Genomic DNA, 21,071 nt, shown 5'->3' on the forward strand with positions numbered 1-21,071 from the left:
ATGTTTCAAACCAAATATTTAAATATTAGAAGTATAGAGCTCATGAATTACAGATGGATTGGTTATTGAAGATCAAGATGTTAATAAAAATAGAGATTTTAATAAAACATCACCAGTTATTATATATATTTGTCACCATGAACAGAAAAACAAGGCGTCACGTCAACCACCCACGTCCCGGACGGTGGGACGTGTACTTTTTCGCACACTGAATGTCTACTTGTGTACTCTGTTACTGCTTATACTTGACATGCCTTGAGTTCACTATAGCTGTGTACTTTTAAAGCCGATACTATAACATGAAGCTGATCATGTTTAGCAGTGCTAATATAAACAGTAAGATAATTGTCACAACATCTCTCTCTCTCACACACACACACACACACACACACACACACACACACACACACACACACACAACACACACACACACACACACACACACACACCAACACCACACACAAACACACACACACACACACCACACACACACACACAACACACACACACACACCACACACACACACACTAAAGGGCCGCTGGAGCTCCTTCCCCGGTGTGTGTGACCGCTGAAGCCCGGCGGATGTTACTGTTTCCCGGGAGTCGGGCTGTAAACACTTTCTCGGAGTCCACCACCTCCAGGCTCTCGTCGTACGGCTGGTTCTTCAGCAGTCTGCTGTCTTTCTCTCCCCCGCTCCATGTGCCGCTAAAGCCCTGCCGTTACACACATTAATCTCCCAGGCGTTTTTGTCCCGGAAAAAACGTTTATTTAGTTTACCGTTTAGCCACTAAGCATCAAAAGCTAAAAACAAAACCGAACCCACGGGCGGCTCTAAATCCGTCCGAGTCAACAAAAACGGTTTACTGATAAAAGAACACATAACAATAGACTAACTCTATATAGTGTTTTATACGGTCTCTCCAAACACTTAAATTAGTTGTAAACTGTCCAATAATCTGCGTCAAAGCCCGTTAGCAATGTCTAGCTTCTGGAGGCTGTATCCCATGGATGTATGTATCCTGGCAACGGACCGTCGCGCGATGCATCATGGGAGTACCGTTTTTCTTTTAGACAACGTTTCAGTGGAGAGTTCCGACAAGGAAACACTGCCCGCTAGTGGTGAATAGAAACAAATGGACAACATGAGGCTGGATTACAACTGTTTTTGTTTACATTTGACCATTAAACATGTTTTGGAGAAGTTTGAGAGCCTGTGTTGTTGACGTGAGTTCACTGTGAGCTAATGTCAACCACTTTGACACATATTGTCCGAGTTTAAGCTCTATTAAGCGCTAGTTTTTAAATAAACATTGAATTGGATTACTTTTTGTCATGTGAAAAGGGTTGCAATTACTCACAATCCCAATGGGAATCAACATCCGACTATATGCAGCTCATTAAGTGTAAGGCACATTTTTTTGTTAACAAGATGTCTATAACAAACTAATAAGTACTTTAGCAGTTGCTGTGAGAGTCTCTCTATCTCGTAGTGGTTAAAAATCACTTAAAGTTAGCATCAAACTGGCCTATTTATTTTATTTAAAAAACATTTTTTTAAAAGGTAAAGCCTAGGTGAGACACGTTTGAAGATACCAATGGGTGTCATTCATACACACACACTGCAGGAGATGTGAATGGAAGTTATTTCACAGAAAAATACATTCCATTTCCAGAAAGGAAAAATCAAGACATGTCCAGGAACCACCGAGAAAAGATGGAAAATGTATGCATTTATTAAGGAAAACAAATAAAAAACATCTCAGTCTAATCGGGTTTTCCCCATGTTTGTCGTAGCCATCTGTTCACGTGTGACCTCGAGAGGGAGTGTCTAGGCGTCAGAAAATTAAGGCAATTCCTGAACTGAGGAAAACATAGGAAATGGCAGTCGGTTTTAACACCATTAATAAAAACACTTACATTTTGTGCTACTGACCAACATACAAAAAATAACTTTTAAAATATTAACATTTTTACTTTCTTTTTTTTTTGTTTACAGAACATCCTCAGTGGGCCCATCCTGTTGAGGATTCCTCGCTGAGGTTCTTGTGATGAACTAACTTTGGGGAGTGCGGCTTGTTTTCACAAAAGAAGTTGACTCTGGCTATGATACAGGTGCTTCACACTTGCCACAAATAACATTACCGTCAAATCAACATTGTCCACACCCATAACATAAATGATCTTTTTTTTTCTTTTTTAAGGTCTTCAGTGGACATCACAACCCAACGTGATGAGAATTCCTGTTTGACATTAGAGTAGTACCATACATCGTAAATACAAATCCAGACGCTTGTGCATATTTCTGTTGTGTTTTCTGAGCTCGGGTGTAGCCACCTTGTTGCAGCTGGATTTGTAAAGGGAGGGCGGGGGAGGAGGGTATGGCCGTAGAGGGGGGGGGGGGGCAGTTAGACCGATGGCTCGTTTAAGTGCTTGAGGCGGATGTGCTGGATGTAGCTGGCGTTGGCAGGGCTGTAGCGGCTGGGGCTGAAGTCTGGAGAGGCGGTGTGCCGGGCGGGGCTGAAGCGTGCCGGGGAGCCGGGGGTCTGAGGCATCCTGAGGCCTGGTTTCACCACCGCAGGGCTGGGCCAGCTGGAGGAAAGACGAAGAATACATACTTTATTAATCCCTCACAGGACTGAACTTGTTGACTGAGCCACTGCCGCCTCAACACATCAATAGTTAGTGGTTGTAACTATTTAACTATGCTGTTAACGTTAACAAAACATTTCTTCAGTTTCTTGTCCCATAGAACAAAATACAAATGTTTCGTTGTACATTTTAAAGAATTTCTGATTGTTTATATTAAGCTATTTGTCTAATATTAGTTTATTATCTTGAGATCAATTATGGGTCGGATTAGTTGGGTCACATGGATAGAAAATATAAATCACCTGTTCATCTGTGTGAGGTGTGTGTGTGCAAGAGACGGTCGCTGTAACCTTTTGGTAGCTCATTAGAATAAGTTGAGGGATTTCCCCACCACCTGGCATGTCACCCCGCTACTCATTCCTAAACGTGTCAGTAATTGTGTGAAGGTGTGACAGTACTAGCAAAACGTTCAGGCTGCAAGAGCTGAAAAGCACTTTCTGAAACAAAGGGTGCTACACTTCTGCTGAAATAGCCAAGAATCATCTGCCCTTTTGTTTCATTTGTTTCATCCACCACATCACTTTTTATATTAAAGACAGTTGAAATCTATAATAAGTAACGTTTTTCACGGTCATATGCTTTAACATATATTTAAGACTGCAAATGTAGTCAATGAGATGATGTTCCAACAGCAGAGGAGTAAAACCAGCAGAACACTAATAGAGTAATAATAAGTACGCGAGCAGCTACTCACCTCTGCATGTCGGAAGTCGAGTATGAGGTCATTGTGCTCTTCCACTTGTGAATGCTGGGATACTTCAGGACGTCGACGTCCAAGCCTTGTATCGCTGAGAAAACCTGCCTGTCCAGCTTGGATGGTGAATCCCTGCCAAACCGCAGAATGAATAAACTGTTTTTAAACTTGTCATTTTTGGGCCCAAACTTTGTCTTGTGCAAAGTACGTGTGTTGACTCTAGAGGCTACACACCCCCAACTTATTTTTTGACAAATGTATATTTTTCAGAAAAATACATACAAATAAAGCCCGCCTCTTCCAAAACAATTGTGTTGATAAATAAAATAATAAAAATCACAATGATGCCGTTAAAAATCATTATTGTAGCAAACTCAATAAATAAATATGACAAAAAATGTATTTGAAAAAACAAACTTCTTTTATTTGCATAAAGTTTAAAGTTAGGGCCAAAAATAAAAAATAAATATAAATATATCTTATTCAATAAATGATCATAATGATGCTGTTAGAAGACATTTTTAAAAGAGAACAAGTAAATAAATCCTAAAGAAAATGAACAATTTGTGGAAAACATCATCAATCTTAAGAATTATAGTAAACTAAGTAAATACATGGAATTCAAAGGAATACAAAAATAAAAATATGCATAATATACTTGTTCCTGTGTTTTATTTCTACAGTTTTAAACGCTATTCCTTCTTGACTAGTGTTACTCACCCTTCGATGAACAGTCCTCTCCTGATCTTGGGCGGGGTCCTGGGCAGGAACTCGTTGGAGTTATCTAAGGACTTGTAGGAGGACCCTGAGGACCCCGAGCTGCTCAGGTCTCTCCCCCCATGGTCCCACGACTTGGACCTGGCACAGAGGTTCCTCCCCCCCCCCAGTGCCTCCCCCCTAGTCCTGCCCAGCCCCTCCACACTCTCCTGGGCTTCAAAGAACTCCTCCGAGCTGCCGCTGCTCCTCATCTCCTCCTCCTCCTCTCCTCCCTCTGCGGGATCCCCCCCCTCCTGCCCAATGTGACTCAGAGAGAGGCGGGTCAGCCCGGTGCTGAGGTCCGAGGCTGAGGAGGGGGGGGAGGAGAAGATAGAGGAGATGGAGGAGTTCCTGTGCTCCTCCTGCAGAGACATGCGCTCAAACTCCACCATGAGGTTGGAGATGGGCGACAGCATGGAGGAGGGGGAGGTGCGAGGGGCCACTTTGTCCCCGTTGTGAGTCCTGTCTCTGGAGGAGGAAGAGGAGGAGGACGAGGAAGAGGAGGAGGAGGAGGAGCACAGCCCGTTTTTGCAGGATACCCCCGGCAACAGGAGTCTGTCGTCACAGCAACACAGCAGCTCCTGCTCGGCTGCCGTCTCGATGAGGTCGGCCCCGCGGTGGTGCAGCATGGCGATGGGCAGGATGTGGAATTCGCGGCCCCCCGTCGCCCCCTTCAGGCCGGACGCGGCGCAGGACGTGATGCTGGTGAGCGCCGCGTTCTGCCGGTTCTTCATCTCCTCCAGGCTCATGTCGTCGCCCTCGTCCAGGAAGGCGCCCACGGAGATGGAGTTGCAGAACTTGTTGAGCTTTCCTGCAAAAAAAAGGGACGATGTGTTGGAGCTATTTATTGATCTTTATTTACTTGAGCTGTAACACTGTTAGGAAATCCTGTTCACTGTCCCGTTGATGATATTGGATCATGGAAATAAATGAGACGGATACTCTTGCCTGGACTTAGATCATTTTCCCTGCGTAAGATTTGCTAACTGGTGCCTCGGCGTCACTTTTATTTTGAGTTAATCTTCTGTTTTGTTTATTTTAGCAGCTCCATGACGAATGACCAAAACAATGTGCGTTTCTTTTTCCGGTCGTTTACACTTTTTCTGGATATGCAGTTTATAAAAGCCGGCGGCTCTTCTTCCTCCGCAGGCTGAGGAGGTTCAACATGGACTCCAGGATACTCTGCAGCTTCTACAGGTGCACCACAGAGAGGATCCTGACTGGCTGCATCACGGCCTGCTACGGCAGCTGCTCCGCCCTCAACCGCAAGGCTTTATAACATTCACCTGTTTGCAACTCTGACTGCTCTATTTCTACTCTATTTGATCCGTATTTACTTGCACTATGTTATCTGTTGTATTGTGTTGCACTGTTGGAGGAGCTGGTGACCTAAGATTTTCATCGACAGAACTACACTGTAGCTATGTACGAATGACAATAAAAACGTAAAATACCTGGAGACGGCGTCTTGAACTTGTTGCTGGTCTCGTTCTCCCCGGCCTCCTCGTGACCCTGGGGGCTGAAGTCCCTCTTGCTGAGGTACTCGTTCAGCTTCAGCAGCCCCTCAGCAGATGACAGGTCCACAAAACTGTCCAGAAAGTCCCAGTACTCAGCCCACGGGTGGCCCATCTCATGAGCCAGATCTCTGTAGATAAAAAAAAGTATTATTATCATTTAGATCAATGGTTCTCAAACTTTTTTCAATAATGTACCCCCTTTGAAAAAGAAATGCAGCCAAGTACCCCCTGATCAGCACAAAAACAATGGTTAGGGAAAAAATGCCTATTTAAAGAGGTGCAGTACAGCGCTGCACCATCAGTGTCTGATTTATTAAAACAACAAACTTGTTAAACAGCATTAACATATGCATAATGCTATACTTTGCAGCAACAAGCCGTTGCCAAGCAAACGCTTACGGCCCGTCCACACTACAGCGTCGACAACTCCAATCTGCCCATTCACTTTGAATGGGGTGACGTCACGTTGCCTCGCTTTTTCGCCGAACTGAATTGTGGGTAGCAGAGCGGTCCGTCTCCGCCGGAGTAGCCAGCGCCAGCCAATCAAATCCCGTTTCGGAAAATCTGACAGCTCAAGCCGTAGCCAATCAAACCGCTTCTAACCTCTTCACCTACCGGGATACAAACCGGAGGAGCCAGGCATGGAGGGAGGTGGCAGAGACAGTGGGGGAAACTGGTAGGTTTTCGCCTGTTTGGGGAGTTTATATATATATATATATTGCTCCCATAAAATCCCCGGGGTTTTTGCTTTGTATGTCGGGGGCGGGAGATTCATGTGATTGGTTGTTGGTCGCGTTGCTTGAATAAAATCCCCAAGCTCCAGACACGCCCAGCTCCAAGCTTTTTTTGAAGCTGTAGTGTGGACGCTCCGTTATTGTTTAGGTCCTTTGAAAAGCAGGCAGTCATATCATTAACTAGAACTAGCTAGATCTGATAGATTTGGACATAGACGCGAGTGAAGTCTAACCGGACGCGAGAGAGAGGGATCAGATCAGCTGCTGCTGATGGAGAACACGCAGCTCTGCATGATCACAGCTCCCCCGCTGTGACGGATCGTTGAGCCGAGCAAAATACACTAAGAGTTAGACCTAACACACTTAGCTATTTCATCTACTCTGGAACTAGCTAAACTAGTTATATATGTATTCTTTACTGTCGGGTCACTTATTACAGGTTCAGCGAGCTGCACGAGCCTGACGAGCTGTCAGGAGAGGGAGAGGAAAAGAGAGCACCCCGTTTATTGTTCCCATTTTATTATCCAGAATTACTGAAAATGACCCCCTGCAGTACTCCAACGTACCCCTAGGGGTCCGCGTACCCCCATTTGAGAACCACTGATTTAGATGACACGTACAATACAGCGATTTCCCTGTATTCATTATGATAATACTCTGCAGTCACAGTGCCAGTGGATCGCTAATCAGATTCCCAATAGAAGTTTGATAATAACCTGATATCCAATGTTTGCTTATCCTACACAAAGACATCCTCACACTAACTGCAGGTGCTTTTGAGTCAGTTTCAGGACTAATGTGAGGCTTTCAAGCCATGGTCCGTGTTCCTCCTCAGGACCCAGAACCTTGTCACAAAGCTCCATTAGAAACGTTTGCTATTGATAATTGTGTGTATCTTTTTATATCTAGTTTTGAGAGTGAAAGGATTTTGGAGGGTTCAGGAAAGATGCTTTGCTACCTCAGTGTAATTATGAGCGTCACTGCTTCACAAACAAATCACTATGACTCATATTGACAATAATATAAGTTTCTGTCATCCAAATTATTTTTATCTACTCCAGTGTCTCACAGTATATTTAAGACCGTGTTGTAGTCAAGTCACCAAGTCACGAGTCCAAGTCACTCTTGAGTCACCAGTCCGAGTCACCTAAGAAGAGTCCAAGTCAAGTCCGAGTCCAAGTCAGCGTACGCGAGAATTCACGAGTCCAAGTTCGAGTCGCGTCAAGCAGTGCGGAGCGTTGATGAGGTACTCCATCTCTGATTTAAGAAAACACATAAAGACATCTTAAGCAGAGTAAGGTGTTGGACGTACCTGCCCACTCTCTCTGCCCCGCGGTCGGGATCAGACTTCAGGATGTTGTGGAAAAGGTTGCCCCGGTCTCTGGGCGGCGTCTTCCAGGAGCGACGGAAATCATCTGCCTGCAGGAGGGAAGAACATCGGCTGCTCAATAAATAAGATTAAGATAAGGTACTTTATTCATCCCCAGTTGGGACATTGTTGCGTTGCAGCAGCATACAAACTAAACAAGTTAGTAGAAATAAACAATACAAGAATTTAAACAGTTCTCTGCCAGCCAGAGGGGAGTTGTTGAACAGAAAGGGACAGTCCCCATTGATCCACTGTCACAACAATAACTAGGGGCAGCTTTAGCCAACATGGCGCACCTCCAGCTGTCGTCCCGTGCAGATGATAATGGACACCCTTAAAATCACAATAGATGTATTATAGTAAAGGTAATCAGGAGGTGAACTTGCTTTAGAGGGACTCAGCGGGCCGGCGTAGGCTGTGACCGTCATGACGGGGTCCATCGGGCTTCTGGGGTGCGGATGGATCATAGAGAAACTCTCCGAGGACTCGGGGGACCAGAGACCCCCGATGATGGGCTGAGAGGTGTTATCCACCGCCCTCAGCAACGGGACGAAGCAGCGGTCTGTGATGCAACAGACATTCAAGGTCACCTATTATGCAGAATGCACTTCTTCATGTCTCTTCTACATCAACATGTGTCCCCTCTTCTTCATGTCTCTACATCAACATGTGTCCCCTCTTCTTCATGTCTCTTCTACATCAACACGTGTCCCCTCTTCCTCATGTCTCTTCTACATCAACATGTGTCCCCTCTTCTTCATGTCTCGTCTACATCAGCATGTGTCCCCTCTTCTTCATGTCTCTACATCAACATGTGTCCCCTCTTCTTCATGTCTCTTCTACATCAACACGTGTCCCCTCTTCCTCATGTCTCTTCTACATCAACACGTGTCCCCTCTTCTTCATGTCTCCTCTACATCAACATGTGTCCCCTCTTCTTCATGTCTCGTCTACATCAACACGTGTCCCCTCTTCCTCATGTCTCTTCTACATCAACACGTGTCCCCTCTTCCTCATGTCTCTTCTACATCAACATGTGTCCCCTCTTCTTCATGTCTCGTCTACATCAGCATGTGTCCCCTCTTCTTCATGTCTCTACATCAACATGTGTCCCCTCTTCTTCATGTCTCTTCTACATCAACACGTGTCCCCTCTTCCTCATGTCTCTTCTACATCAACACGTGTCCCCTCTTCCTCATGTCTCTTCTACATCAACATGTGTCCCCTCTTCTTCATGTCTCGTCTACATCAGCATGTGTCCCCTCTTCTTCATGTCTCTACATCAACATGTGTCCCCTCTTCCTCATGTCTCTTCTACATCAACACGTGTCCCCTCTTCTTCATGTCTCCTCTACATCAACACGTGTCCCCTCTTCTTCATGTCTCGTCTACATCAGCATGTGTCCCCTCTTCTTCATGTCTCTTCTACATCAACATGTGTCACCTCTTCTTCATGTCTCTTCTACATCAACATGTGTCCCCTCTTCTTCATGTCTCTTCTATATCAACATGTGTCCCCTCTTCTTCATGTCTCTTCTATATCAACATGTGTCCCCTCTTCTTCATGTCTCTTCTACATCAACATGTGTCCCCTCTTCTTCATGTCTCTTCTACATCAACATGTGTCCCCTCTTCTTCATGTCTCTACATCAACATGTGTCCCCTCTTCTTCATGTCTCTTCTACATCAACACGTGTCCCCTCTTCCTCATGTCTCTTCTACATCAACACGTGTCCCCTCTTCTTCATGTCTCGTCTACATCAGCATGTGTCCCCTCTTCTTCATGTCTCGTCTACATCAGCATGTGTCCCCTCTTCTTCATGTCTCGTCTACATCAGCATGTGTCCCCTCTTCTTCATGTCTCTTCTACATCAACATGTGTCACCTCTTCTTCATGTCTCTTCTACATCAACATGTGTCCCCTCTTCTTCATGTCTCTTCTACATCAACATGTGTCCCCTCTTCTTCATGTCTCCTCTACATCAACATGTGTCCCCTCTTCTTCATGTCTCCTCTACATCAACATGTGTCCCCTCTTCTTCATGTCTCTTCTACATCAACATGTGTCCCCTCTTCTTCATGTCTCTTCTACATCAACATGTGTCCCCTCTTCTCCATGTCTCTTCTACATCAACATGTGTCCCCTCTTCTTCATGTCTCCTCTTCATCAACATGTGTCCCCTCTTCTTCATGTCTCTTCTACATCAACATGTGTCCCCTCTTCTCCATGTCTCTTCTACATCAACATGTGTCCCCTCTTCTTCATGTCTCTTCTACATCAACATCAACATTATTCGAAACCTTAGATAGAGCGTTGATGTTATGTTTAATCAATAGAACAGTGAGATGTTTATATTTGAACCAACCACCCAAACAAATACTAATAATAGATGTTTGGTCCCTCCCCCTCCCCTCTCTTTATACATCCTGTGCACGACGCCCCCTGTTGCTGTTTGGCTGGATTACTGTAGTGTGGTACTTTATCTGTTCACCATTTACAGAACCAGAGCTGAACACGAGACGTCTGCTTTCCTCACACACAGCCAAATATGTGAGTGTATTGAATTAGAATCCGTCTGCAGCTTAAATCAGGCTTCTTTCTGAGTGAAAGTACACTTAATAACCCGTGTCCTTCAGGAAGCAGAGGAGAATACCAAGTGTGCGTGTCCTTACCCTCCAAATAGTCACTTATCTTCTGCTTCACTTCCTGGGTTTTATTTTTCCTGCTACAAATAAGCTGTGGAAAGGAAAAAACAAATGAGAAATGGGCATATAAGAATAGCTGAGTGCATGAAACTGTTGCTGGGGAGAGAATGCGTCTAATTTTAGCCTTCAATGTGCGGCGAGTGATTGTTGCCAAAAGATTTAAAAAGGTCAGGGCTTCAGAATCAGAGTGAGCATAACGGTACCTCCCTCAGCAGCGACTGTGCGAAGCTGAGAAGCTGCTAGAAGTGCAGACTCCTGCAAAACTGCCTGTGTAATAAATAACCCCAACGTTCAATAAGGGTTACAAACAAGTGTCCTCACATCACAAGGCTTCTGGCCGTCCTTGTTCTTGCAGCTCTTATCGCAGTCGGGATGCGAACACAGGACGTTGACCACGTCTGGGCATCCGAACTTACAGGCAAAGTGGAGAGGGGTTTCAAAGCCCTGCGGCATAAAGAGAAACATGTTAATAACACACAACTACTCTATTATGGAATATAAACAGACAGTACTAACGTGATGCTTTCCTCAAGAACGTTTATATGTTATGTAGTTCAAATGTGTTGGAGGTACTAAATCAAAGAAGTGGAGATGTAATAAATTATACTTAGTTGGGTTTCTTTTGTAGGTACATCTTGCTTAAACCACTGGGCAGAGTACAACAGTCCTTCAACAAATCCTAAACTCATGAAGGTAAATGTTCAGGTTTTACAACAACAAAGCTCTATGTGCTGTGTTCCTCAGAAGAATATGTTCACGTTCGCTCATCACAAAGTAAATGTGTTTTTTGTGAAAGATTGTACGTGGGGTACAAAATAGCCAGTTGCTAACCGGTAACTAGGTGAGAGTACAGATGTTTTCTGGGATGTTAAACGTGATCAAGCGTGTAAATTCATATGACATATACAGGGTTCATACACTTTTTCACCAATGACTTCTCCAGGACCTTTACCTAATTGTCCATGACCAAAAACATTACTCTCTCAGCGTACCACTGGAAATGGTTTATTTTAACATGGAACAGGAAAATAAGGTCTGCATCTGAAACATGTCGTGCCTCTAAAACAAATCCAATAGGCTGACTAGCTTCTACACGCTAAAGCCACTAACATCTCTCACCAGCAAAATACCTCGTCAGTTAAATGCCATTTTACGTTTCATTACTAAACGATACAGTATTTATTATCATTATAGTATTACTATTTCGGAGATTAGATCAAATATAAATTATATTTGATGCAACTTTAGTTACATTTTCCATGACTTTTCCAAAACTTTGGGAAAAATATTGTTTTCCATAATTTTTCCAGGGCCTGGAATTAGCATTTTGAATTTCCATGACTTTTCCAGGTTTGCAATGACAGTAAGAACCCTGCATATGGCCTTTTGATTGCTTATAGCCTTTTGTTGGCTTTTTGCCTTCAACAAAGTGGTGTTTTTCTTTCATTAGATCAAACAGGGTGTCATCAGGTTCAGAACGTACAGCCTTATCTGGAGTGTTGAGGTAAAGATCTACGATGTAGCGGATGCGTTTTTGCAGCATGGCCTCCTGGTCGTCTGGATACATGAGGCGCATAAATGTGGGGTTTTCCAAAGTGTCCAGCAGCAGCTGAGCGATTCCCGCCTGGTTCTCCTTCGCTGCCGAGTGCATCACGTTGTACCGGCAGCCCTCCTTTACACACAGAGGAACACAGTTATGGATCAGGAAGGATGCTTCATTGTGTCTGACCTTAACTTGCTGATGTCAGGGATTTATCACCGAACATTTATTCTTTTTTTTAAATGACAATACATGATCCTTAAAATGAACTCGCATCACATTTGCAGGTTTAAAGTACCAATTTCGATGACATAATTCAAGTTATTTGTTACACACAATCACCAGGTTTTATCTTCGACTCGATATTTAGCAAATCTAATCTTTGCTTAAAATGTATTTTATGTTTTTACTTCATAAGAGCATTAGCTTACAAGTTGGCACTGACGTGGAAAAGTGTTTTATGTCTCAACAAATGACCGGTAAAGCTAATGAATCACAGAGTTTAAGACATACATCGACAAGCCTAAACTAATTCTGCTTCCTTATTAAGTCCAGGTTCTATTTAGTTAAAAAAGAGATGATGTGTCTACCTGCACTATGGTGGGATTATCCCCTGAGCCGATGAGATAGCGCGGGTTGTCCCAGACCAGCTCGCTGAAGGCCGCCTCGTCTCCTTTCTCCACGGCTTTCCTCAGTTTGGCCGTCAGGTCCTGCGTGCGCGGGCTCTTGAAGCTGTTGGCCCGCTCCCGGTTGATGCTGTCAACCTCCAGGTGGTCTGGGTGGAGAGGGAGACGACGTTTAACTCAAGACATTGTTCAAGGTTTGTATTTCTGTTTGCTTCAGACATAATTGACAAAGCACTAAATCTGCATTTTCTTAAAAAATCTATAACTAAGTGAAAGAGGGCACTTCCATTTAAATAATGTATAAAGGATAAAGAACAAATAATCCCTGAAAGCAACACGTGCAATATTATAGCCTTATAATGATTCCTTTTATAATACAGAGGACAGGAAACAGTTCTCTTCAGTGTTAACCCCTCTTCTCTCTTCCACCGATAAAAAACCTAAATGTACCAATATACAACAGTATTGTTATAGCATTTCTCTTCACACAGGGGGGTTTACCTTTACCGAGGAGCAGACCTGGTTTGGCCGGAGACACACAGGGCGTGGATTTGTTGGGCGAGGCGAAATAGTCACAGATCCCCTTGGCAAACTTCTCAGCATCCTCACGGTTGGCGAAGCGGTTGAAGCGGGCGCCCTTCATCATCTTAACAGCTTGAAGGGCATCCTTCTTATCCGTGTATACATGTGCTCTCTCTACAGAGAAACAAATAAGCATTTTAAATGTTTCAATGTGACCTTAATAACCTATTAAGCCCCAAAGCCCCCGCTGGCAGGGGCTACGGGCTTTTTGTTCACGAAACTGTGTCTCAGGGCTTCTTAACATTGAATAAACTATGAATGCGTCATACTCACTTAACGGGAAGAAACTCAGCTATCTGACGATACGAACCATTTTTACTGAAACAAAACACATGTCTCACAAGAAGTGTCTAAATTAGCCCTGAGCGGAAAAATGCTAACGCACTTAGCACAGAACTCTAGGTGTAAATACTGTATTACTTATCGGATCTGCACAAACAAGATATGTCTTCCCTTTGACGTTTCTGATCAAAAGTTGTGTTCAATGGCATTACAACGATAAAAAGCGCGGCTGAAGGTTAATCCAATGTGTCTGTGTCACTTTGAAATGATTACTGATAATCCATCATTCAATTTTTATGTCAAAAACTGAGTTTTCATATTAGCTGCTATGATAACCACCAGTGTATGACAGCTTCCTGTTTTGGGTATTCTGGCTATGCGTCACTCTCACTCCTTATTTGGTAACGTGTGTGTGGAACTTCCCCACGATTCCATTTCCTTCAACGGTTAGAAAGAGATGTCAATCATCAAAATCGATTGGGGGGGGGGCCAGAGATATGGAAAATGCACCCAAATGACCCCAGAAGTGGGTTTCTTTTTCTAAATCTCTCTAAAAAAGTCAAATTTCACTTGTTTTGCATCAATCTTGATACAGGGTACTTAATATATGTTATAGTTTGGATTCCTAAAGCTTTTAGTATACTATCCCATCATTCAAGGGTGGTTTTCACTATAAGTAATGTTTTTTTTTGGACGGACACTATAATTTAAAGTTTTTTTACTATGTTCAATCTGAATTTACTTTAAAATTAAAAAAAACTATATTGATTCTGACACTTCTACATCCAACTCGAAGGTGTAACCTTGCTTTGAGGAAAAAGATGATTAAGTTTCCCCTTTTAGAAGGGAAGATATGGTCATTTGTTCTGGGAATGTCATTTTCGAGCCTGAGACCTGGAAAACAGGCTGAGGGCTTAACTTCTTGTTAAATGTATTACTGTGTGATTTCCTAACTGGTGGTTGAAGTTTTTTTCCCTTGTTAGCCAGTAAAGTCATATTCTGATGAGAATCCAGTGCCACCACAATAAAAGCAGTTAGAATAAAAGCCACCCTGACAGGTTAACATACCCAGCTTTGATTTTTGTTGTAGATTAGGAATAATTTATAATACTCTAATCTAGAAAGTTCAGGCAATCCTACTTTCTTGCTGCTTACCAAAAAAGAAATAACAAGAAATGTTTTCAAAGACTTAACAAACAAATGAATGCAAATTTGGGTGACCTACTAAAACAGCAGCAAGTCCTAAACAAATAAAAAATATGGACAAACTGCGAATAAACAAATAAGCAACAATCTTTTAAGCTGGACTTTAGCTCCGGGGAAAAGCTTGATCAGAAAACAGAATCACTGTCATTTGATATCAGATAGTTAGTTAAGATCTATTTAAGGCTGATTATCAATACATTGTATAGTGACGTCTCTCACTGATACATTTATGATTGTGTGAAATGGTGCTGGCTTTCCAAATACACATGAAGTACATCATGGTGTTTTTTCCCCCACACTAATCTAAACTGCTAATATAAAGATTACAATGCAAATCATCTATAACTTTTGCCAGCTCTTAATCTATAAAACTGAAATCTGCATCACACCACATGAAGTAAAAAGCTGTGTCTGTCTTACCATTTCTCGACAACACATCCTCCCACATTGGACATACTCCATAATAACAGGTTGGGGACACTTGTGCCGACTTTGAAGGGGTTTCCGTTTGGGACTGAGAGTGACTGCCTTGTGCAGAACAGTTTGAGGTCGTCTTTGAGAAGATCTCGTCTTCCTCAGGAGGGTTGAGACCTACTCCGTAGCCAAAGTCCAACTCTTCACTGGCCGCCTCAGTGGGTTTGCATTTTGTTGAAGCGGAGGTTAATACAGCTTCTGCAGGTTTGGCATGATCCGCATCAGAGGCTCCGATGGCGGCCGAAGAGCTGCTGTCCGTGTCCGTGGCGCTGGTCTCTGGACCGGCTAGCACTCGGGCTAACTTCCTCTCAAAGGTGGCTCGGGTGGTGGCTGTGATCGGACCGCACTTGACGCCCGCTCGGGCAAACTCTCCTCGAAGTTCATCCGCACTCAGCCCCCTCAGCCTGCTCAGAACCGCCTCCATGCTTCAGCTCCCTGCAACAATCAGAATACCTGTATTAGTCCCACAGAGGCGACATGTACATTGTTACAGCAGAAAAGAGCCAAAGCCAGCTTAATGTTACCTAAGAAGCATGCATAACAAATATTTAAGATGCAAAATAAATGAAATACATTCAAGCAATCGTGACCAGCGGATGATGATAAACAAAAAAACAAGCATGTAGGGGAATAGCATTGATCTTCTTTTTTTTTTTTAGGGATTCAGAATGTTATTTTTAATACCAAATATGATTAATCATAATACTGTTGTTTGAAGTTATACTTCAGGAGTAACAAAGTCAAACATGATTTCTACAACACTGGAACAGATCCGGGTAGTCTGTAATAATAAATAACCTAGAAAGGAACATATTAATATATCTGTCTTTAAACAGAAAAGCATAATTGTATTTGGATTGGAGTACACTATAGCTTATTCATAAATCATACAATTAAAATGAGCACATATCAACACATTGGTAAGACTCAATTAAATGACAAAGTGAGCTAAATAGATTTTTACCTTCCACTATATTCAATATAATGAGCAATCCTATAGCCCGCGACAGCTCTGTGTGCATTACATAATTATTAAATGCCATTCAAGCTTTTTAAAATACAAAAAGGTGCCACTCTTTGTTAAATTTAAACTTATTTTACCAACAACAAAACCCCTTCAGTGCAAAGTATTTCCAGGTAGGGTGCACACATATATAAGATAGCTTGTGTGTATGCTCAACAACTACAAATATTAGTACCTGAAATGCAATAAAGCAGGTAATACTGAAGTTTTAAGCACTCGCATTGCTAGTTATTTTGTATCAAAACAATCCACAATGTTATTCGAGTAGCATCCGTTAGCTAGGATGCTAATCAACAAGTCAGCTTTAGCAGTCGGGAGTGAGACTGGGAAAGCTAGCAGGAGGGAAACTGCTCAGATGAAGATCGACAATGGAAGATTAAACACACACACACTTTGACCTGGAATTATAACGATCACAAATATATAAAAAATGGATAAACAATAACAAAATCAATCGGTTCTTTCGCACGCTGTCACGCCCAAGTGTGTCATTCTTCGAGGTGGATGTAACGCAACACATTTGATACGTGAAGATGGCGATACAAATCTAAGTTTAGGTGATGACATCTAATAACAAAAGTGTCCCTATACTTACCAAAGAACATTTTTATGTAATACACGCAGAGCTGTTAGAAACCGCTGTTAGTTTTTGCAAAGATAAACTGTTGGACAGACACAAAGCTGGAGACGGTCTGCTCTCATTGTTTACAACATGTCCTGCGCATGCTCAGTTACAAGGGAGGGAGCACGGTGCATTCCAGTGCCGTGGGAAAATTAAGCTCTGAATGACCTGAGGGTGACAGGCGAGCGGAGATCATTTGCAACCGGCATGTGGCATTGCACTGACGGATCATGTCACCACTTTACTCACTCCAAACAGTGGCTTTTTTGTAACATATACGGAATTTGTGTTAAAAAAAGTTGTTTTGCCGTGCCACGAGAAATAATATTATTCACACTTAACTTAGCTGAGATATACACGATCTAAATCCCTTTAACTCTACTATAAACCCATTTAATTGTATGCTTTTTTATGTCTTTAATCATTAATATCGCTGGTGGACGATTACAAACAAAACAGAAAGCTACTTTAAGTTGCTTCTGGCGGACGTGTCTTGTACACTTGAACGTTGCATTATGCTCTCCCATAGCAGACGTGACAAATCCAAAGAAACGATAACCTAGCAAACTCATGTGCAGGTATTTCTGGTTAACAACGAATTCACATTGTTTATAATAAATGCAAAAACCGAAATAGTGAAAATGAAGTGCCGGGATAAACACCATATTAGAGTATAATCATGTTGGCACAATCCCCACGTTTGCAGGCCAACTTGTATGAGGCAAGACATACGATATTAATAGAAAAATAACATCGCTACCCGGAAGACCCTTGCTCGTTTAAGGTTGCAAGCAAAGACATTAAGCATGACGTGTGTTGGATTCACAATCCGGTTAAGGAAGCTGAGTTTGACAAGCAGGCTAACTAGCCACTTAGCAAGGACAGAAGCTAATCAGTCAAGCCACCGGTTAGCATTAGCATACATGAAATACCTACAGTAAGAACAGTTTTTAGTGTCCCTCACGAGCACATACGCTTAAACATGTTTCACAGTTAACTGTAGTGTACTGTTAGTTGAACATATTGTAATTTTTAACAGTGACATGCCCACCTCCACCTCTCCTCCCGGTAACTGTTGCTAGGTGTCTTCTGTTCTCTCACCGCTAACGGTTTCAAAATGCAGACAGTTAGGACCCCGTTGTGGCTAACAGAGTGCCTGATCAAGGGCTTTGTTGTCAAGCACATTATCTACAGTGTAGATAGGGCAAAGTCTCAAGAAAATGTAAATAGTGCAAGAAGAAACAGAGTAGAATACAATAATGCATATTATGTTGCAAGTGTGAAAGTAATGCTGAAGAAGAGGATGAATCATCAGTAGTGGAACAAGTATTCAGATTACTAAAATTAATTTAACTAATTACTAAAGTACTAGCAATACTACAGAACAGAGGTGGGAGAAGTACTCAGGTCTTGTACTTGAGTAAAAGTAGAAGTACTCAGATCTTGTACTTGAGTAAAAGTAGAAGTACTCAGATCTTGTACTTGAGTAAAAGTAAAAGTAGTCAGATCTTGTACTTGAGTAAAAGTAGAAGTACCAGAGTGTAGGAATACTCTGTTACAGTAAAAGTCCTGCATTCAAAATGTTCCTCAAGTAAAAGTATTATCATCAAAATATAGTTAAAGTAGCAAAAGTAAAAGTAGTCATTCGGCAGATTGGCCCATTTCAGAATAATATATATGATATGGTTAGATTATAATCATTGATGCATTAATATGTTTATGTGGATTTACTCCAAGTGAAACAAAAATCTTATTTAACCTGTTAAGCCCCAAAGCCCCCCCTCGGCGGGGGCTTTTTTTTTTTCTCACAACACTGTGTCTCTCAGGGCATCTTAATATTTAAGAACCTATTAATGTGTTATACCAGATTAACGGGAAGAATCTCAGCTAACTGACGATACAAACCATTTTTACCAAAACAAAACACAAGTCTCATAAGAAGCATCTAAATGACACCTGAGCAAAAAATGCGAACGCGCTTTGGCACAGAACTCAAGATAAAAGATACCCTTATTACTTATCGTAGCTGCACATACAAGATATCCGATTAAAGCTGAGGCTCCACATATTATTGAGGTATAGTATCATCACTAAGTGATCCGAACTCGAGACAGGGGAAGCAAACTCAGACATCACAACACGTACCTTTACGGAACTTTTAAGGGAGATCGTCTCACCGTAGCTATCAATCTGATCAAAAGACTGGTTCAATGGCATTAAAACGAGAAAAAACGCGGCTGAATCGGTTAATCCATAGGTTGATAATGTTTCTGTGGAACTGAAACAATTATTTATAATCCATAATTCCATTTTTATGTAAAAATCGGAGAGTAAAAGTTAGCTGCTAATGCTAGCCACCTGAGTTATCGCAGCTTCCGGTTTTGGCTATGCGTCAGTCTCTGACACACACATTACCAAATAAGGAGTATGTGGGAGTTCCCTTCGATTCCATTGGCTCTGACGGTTAGAAAGAGATGTCAATCAGCAAAATCGAGCAAGGGGTCCTTTCCATTAAAGGCAGCTCATTGTGGAATAGCCTCCCAGCCTGTCCCACTCTCAATAGCTTTAAAGGTCAACTCAAACAATGGTTGAGAAACAAACAGACATGCGATCACTGCTAAATGCACTTTAATACAGGGGCATCTCCTCTTGCACTTTAGGTAGCTCTTGTATCTTCTCTTGCACTTTATATATCGTAGCTGCTATATTGTACTGCCATGTGGTTAATGCTTATGTATGCTGCTCTTGCTCTCTTTCTCTTTCTGATATATCATGTATTTATATTTATAAATGTCATGTTCTTATATGTTGTATGTGAGGGACTACGAATGGAAATGAGCTCAAAGCTCAAATCCGGCATATTTACATTTGAAGCATTATTTGTCTTCAGTGTTCATCAATGTGCATTGTCCCAATTCAAATAAACGATTAAAGGTGGGTAGGTAATTCACTTCAGAAACACTTATTATTCCATGGAATGCTCTTAATATCCCGATAGCAATGAATAAATGAAATGCTTTGACGATAATTACATAAAAAAACGTCATCTGTGGAAGCCGTAGTACTGTAAAAAGCACGACCAATCATCTGAGCCGGCCCGGCTAAAGTAACTGGATGGCCTACCTGCCTGTCAGCCTTCCATCTCGTGCACAAACTTATCTCGTGCCCTCATTGGGCATGTGCGCGTTCGTGTGTGTTGGAGGAGGGGCTCTGTAAGGAAGTCTGAAGGAAGGAGCAGATTTTTTCCTGTTGTTTAGGCCCATTCCCAAACCGCCCCCTACACCCTACCCCTCCGGTTGCGCGTTCACGCGGAGGGTCCGCCATATTGAGGGGGCTGTTCCAAAGCAACGAGTGTGGAGCGGTGTGGAGGGGGAGTGGGCTATCAAGCCCTCAAACAGCGAGTCTGCAGCGGTGCTGACTTGAGACCCTGGCTGCAGTCGAATAGTCCATTTAGCTTAGGAACCTTCCTAACGGAGTGAAATGACCCGGAAGTCCCTCAGTGGCAGCCATGATAAGTGCCGTTCGAATTCTCTAGAATGATGAGAATGAAAGGAAAGGAGGTTTCAAACTTCCTTTATAACCTCCTTTAGCTTAGGAACCACTGGACCTCCCTAACCGAAAGGAGAGGAGAAAATGCTGCCCCACAATGCCTTGCAGCCGCAGCATTTGACATCACTCAACAGTTGGCCGTTCACGGAAACAACCGATTATGACGGAGAAATGATATCATGAAAGTTACGGTGCTTATTAAGCATTTTAAAACATAGGTGGTAAGTTGCCAAAGTGCTTTGTTCTGAACGTTCATCAGTATTATAATCAAAGAGAGAAATATGAACGTTAGTTTTGACTGAAATGATCAAATAAAGTCAACATTTCAGTCTTTACTGAGCTGTGTGGGGTTTGTTCGACTTTTAAAAGATGTTTGAATGGTGATGTACACAGTGATAGGTGTTAAAGACTAGAGACAGAGTCTCTAGATGAGTTCACAGTAGTCCCTCGTTCTTATTAAACATCCATGTTGTAGTCCGCTGTATAGAAAACTGTAGTTTCCCCACAGCAGCAGACGCACATTCATGACGTCCGCTGGCGCATCAAAAACACGTCGGATAGTGAAAGTGCAGTCGGATTCTCTAAACTATTAAACTATCCGAACGCAACCCTTGAGACCGGTCTCGACCTGACCGGAGTTACGCTGTTGTGTGTCCGTCCGCTGTTTACAAGTAGTTCCAGCAAACATCCACTTATAAACTGCGATGTTAACAACCTCATGATAACCTCATATGTTTTTA

General features: G+C 42.5%; 1 protein-coding gene across 2 annotated transcripts; it reads right to left on the reverse strand.

Moving 5' to 3' along the window:
• Nucleotides 1-1,718: 1,718 nt before the first annotated feature.
• On the reverse strand, nucleotides 1,719-17,919 carry ankle2 (ankyrin repeat and LEM domain containing 2). 2 transcript variants are annotated; one of them, XM_071204429.1, is made up of 13 exons: nucleotides 17,834-17,919; nucleotides 15,083-15,571; nucleotides 13,094-13,288; nucleotides 12,557-12,741; nucleotides 11,910-12,098; nucleotides 10,748-10,870; nucleotides 10,394-10,457; nucleotides 8,103-8,282; nucleotides 7,664-7,766; nucleotides 5,555-5,745; nucleotides 4,065-4,911; nucleotides 3,345-3,476; nucleotides 1,719-2,590 (listed from the first exon to the last, which is right to left on the reverse strand). In XM_071204429.1, the coding sequence occupies exons 2-13, from the start codon at nucleotides 15,558-15,560 to the stop codon at nucleotides 2,407-2,409; spliced, it is 2,871 nt and encodes a 956-aa protein (XP_071060530.1). In that variant the 5' UTR covers nucleotides 15,561-15,571; nucleotides 17,834-17,919; the 3' UTR covers nucleotides 1,719-2,406. The 2 variants fall into 2 exon arrangements, with proteins under 2 accessions (XP_071060530.1, XP_071060529.1); XM_071204428.1 differs by lacking the exon at nucleotides 17,834-17,919 and adding an exon at nucleotides 16,756-16,866.
• Between the last annotated feature and the right edge of the window lie 3,152 nt (nucleotides 17,920-21,071).

Source organism: Pseudochaenichthys georgianus, chromosome 9 (genome assembly GCF_902827115.2).
Source record: "Pseudochaenichthys georgianus chromosome 9, fPseGeo1.2, whole genome shotgun sequence".
Classification (NCBI taxonomy): domain Eukaryota; kingdom Metazoa; phylum Chordata; class Actinopteri; order Perciformes; family Channichthyidae; genus Pseudochaenichthys; species Pseudochaenichthys georgianus.

What these genes read in the sequence shown, in the direction of transcription:
- ankle2 (XM_071204429.1), bottom strand. Translation starts at nt 15,560, where the DNA reads ATGGAGGCGGTTCTGAGCAGGCTGAGGGGGCTGAGTGCGGATGAACTT. An exon ending in GCTGAGTCCCTCTAAAGCAA is followed by an intron (nt 7,767 to 8,102) that starts GTTCACCTCCTG and finishes TCCTGCAGGCAG; the next exon opens with ATGATTTCCGTCGCTCCTGG. An exon ending in TCGACTTCCGACATGCAGAG is followed by an intron (nt 2,591 to 3,344) that starts GTGAGTAGCTGC and finishes TCTTTCCTCCAG; the next exon opens with CTGGCCCAGCCCTGCGGTGG.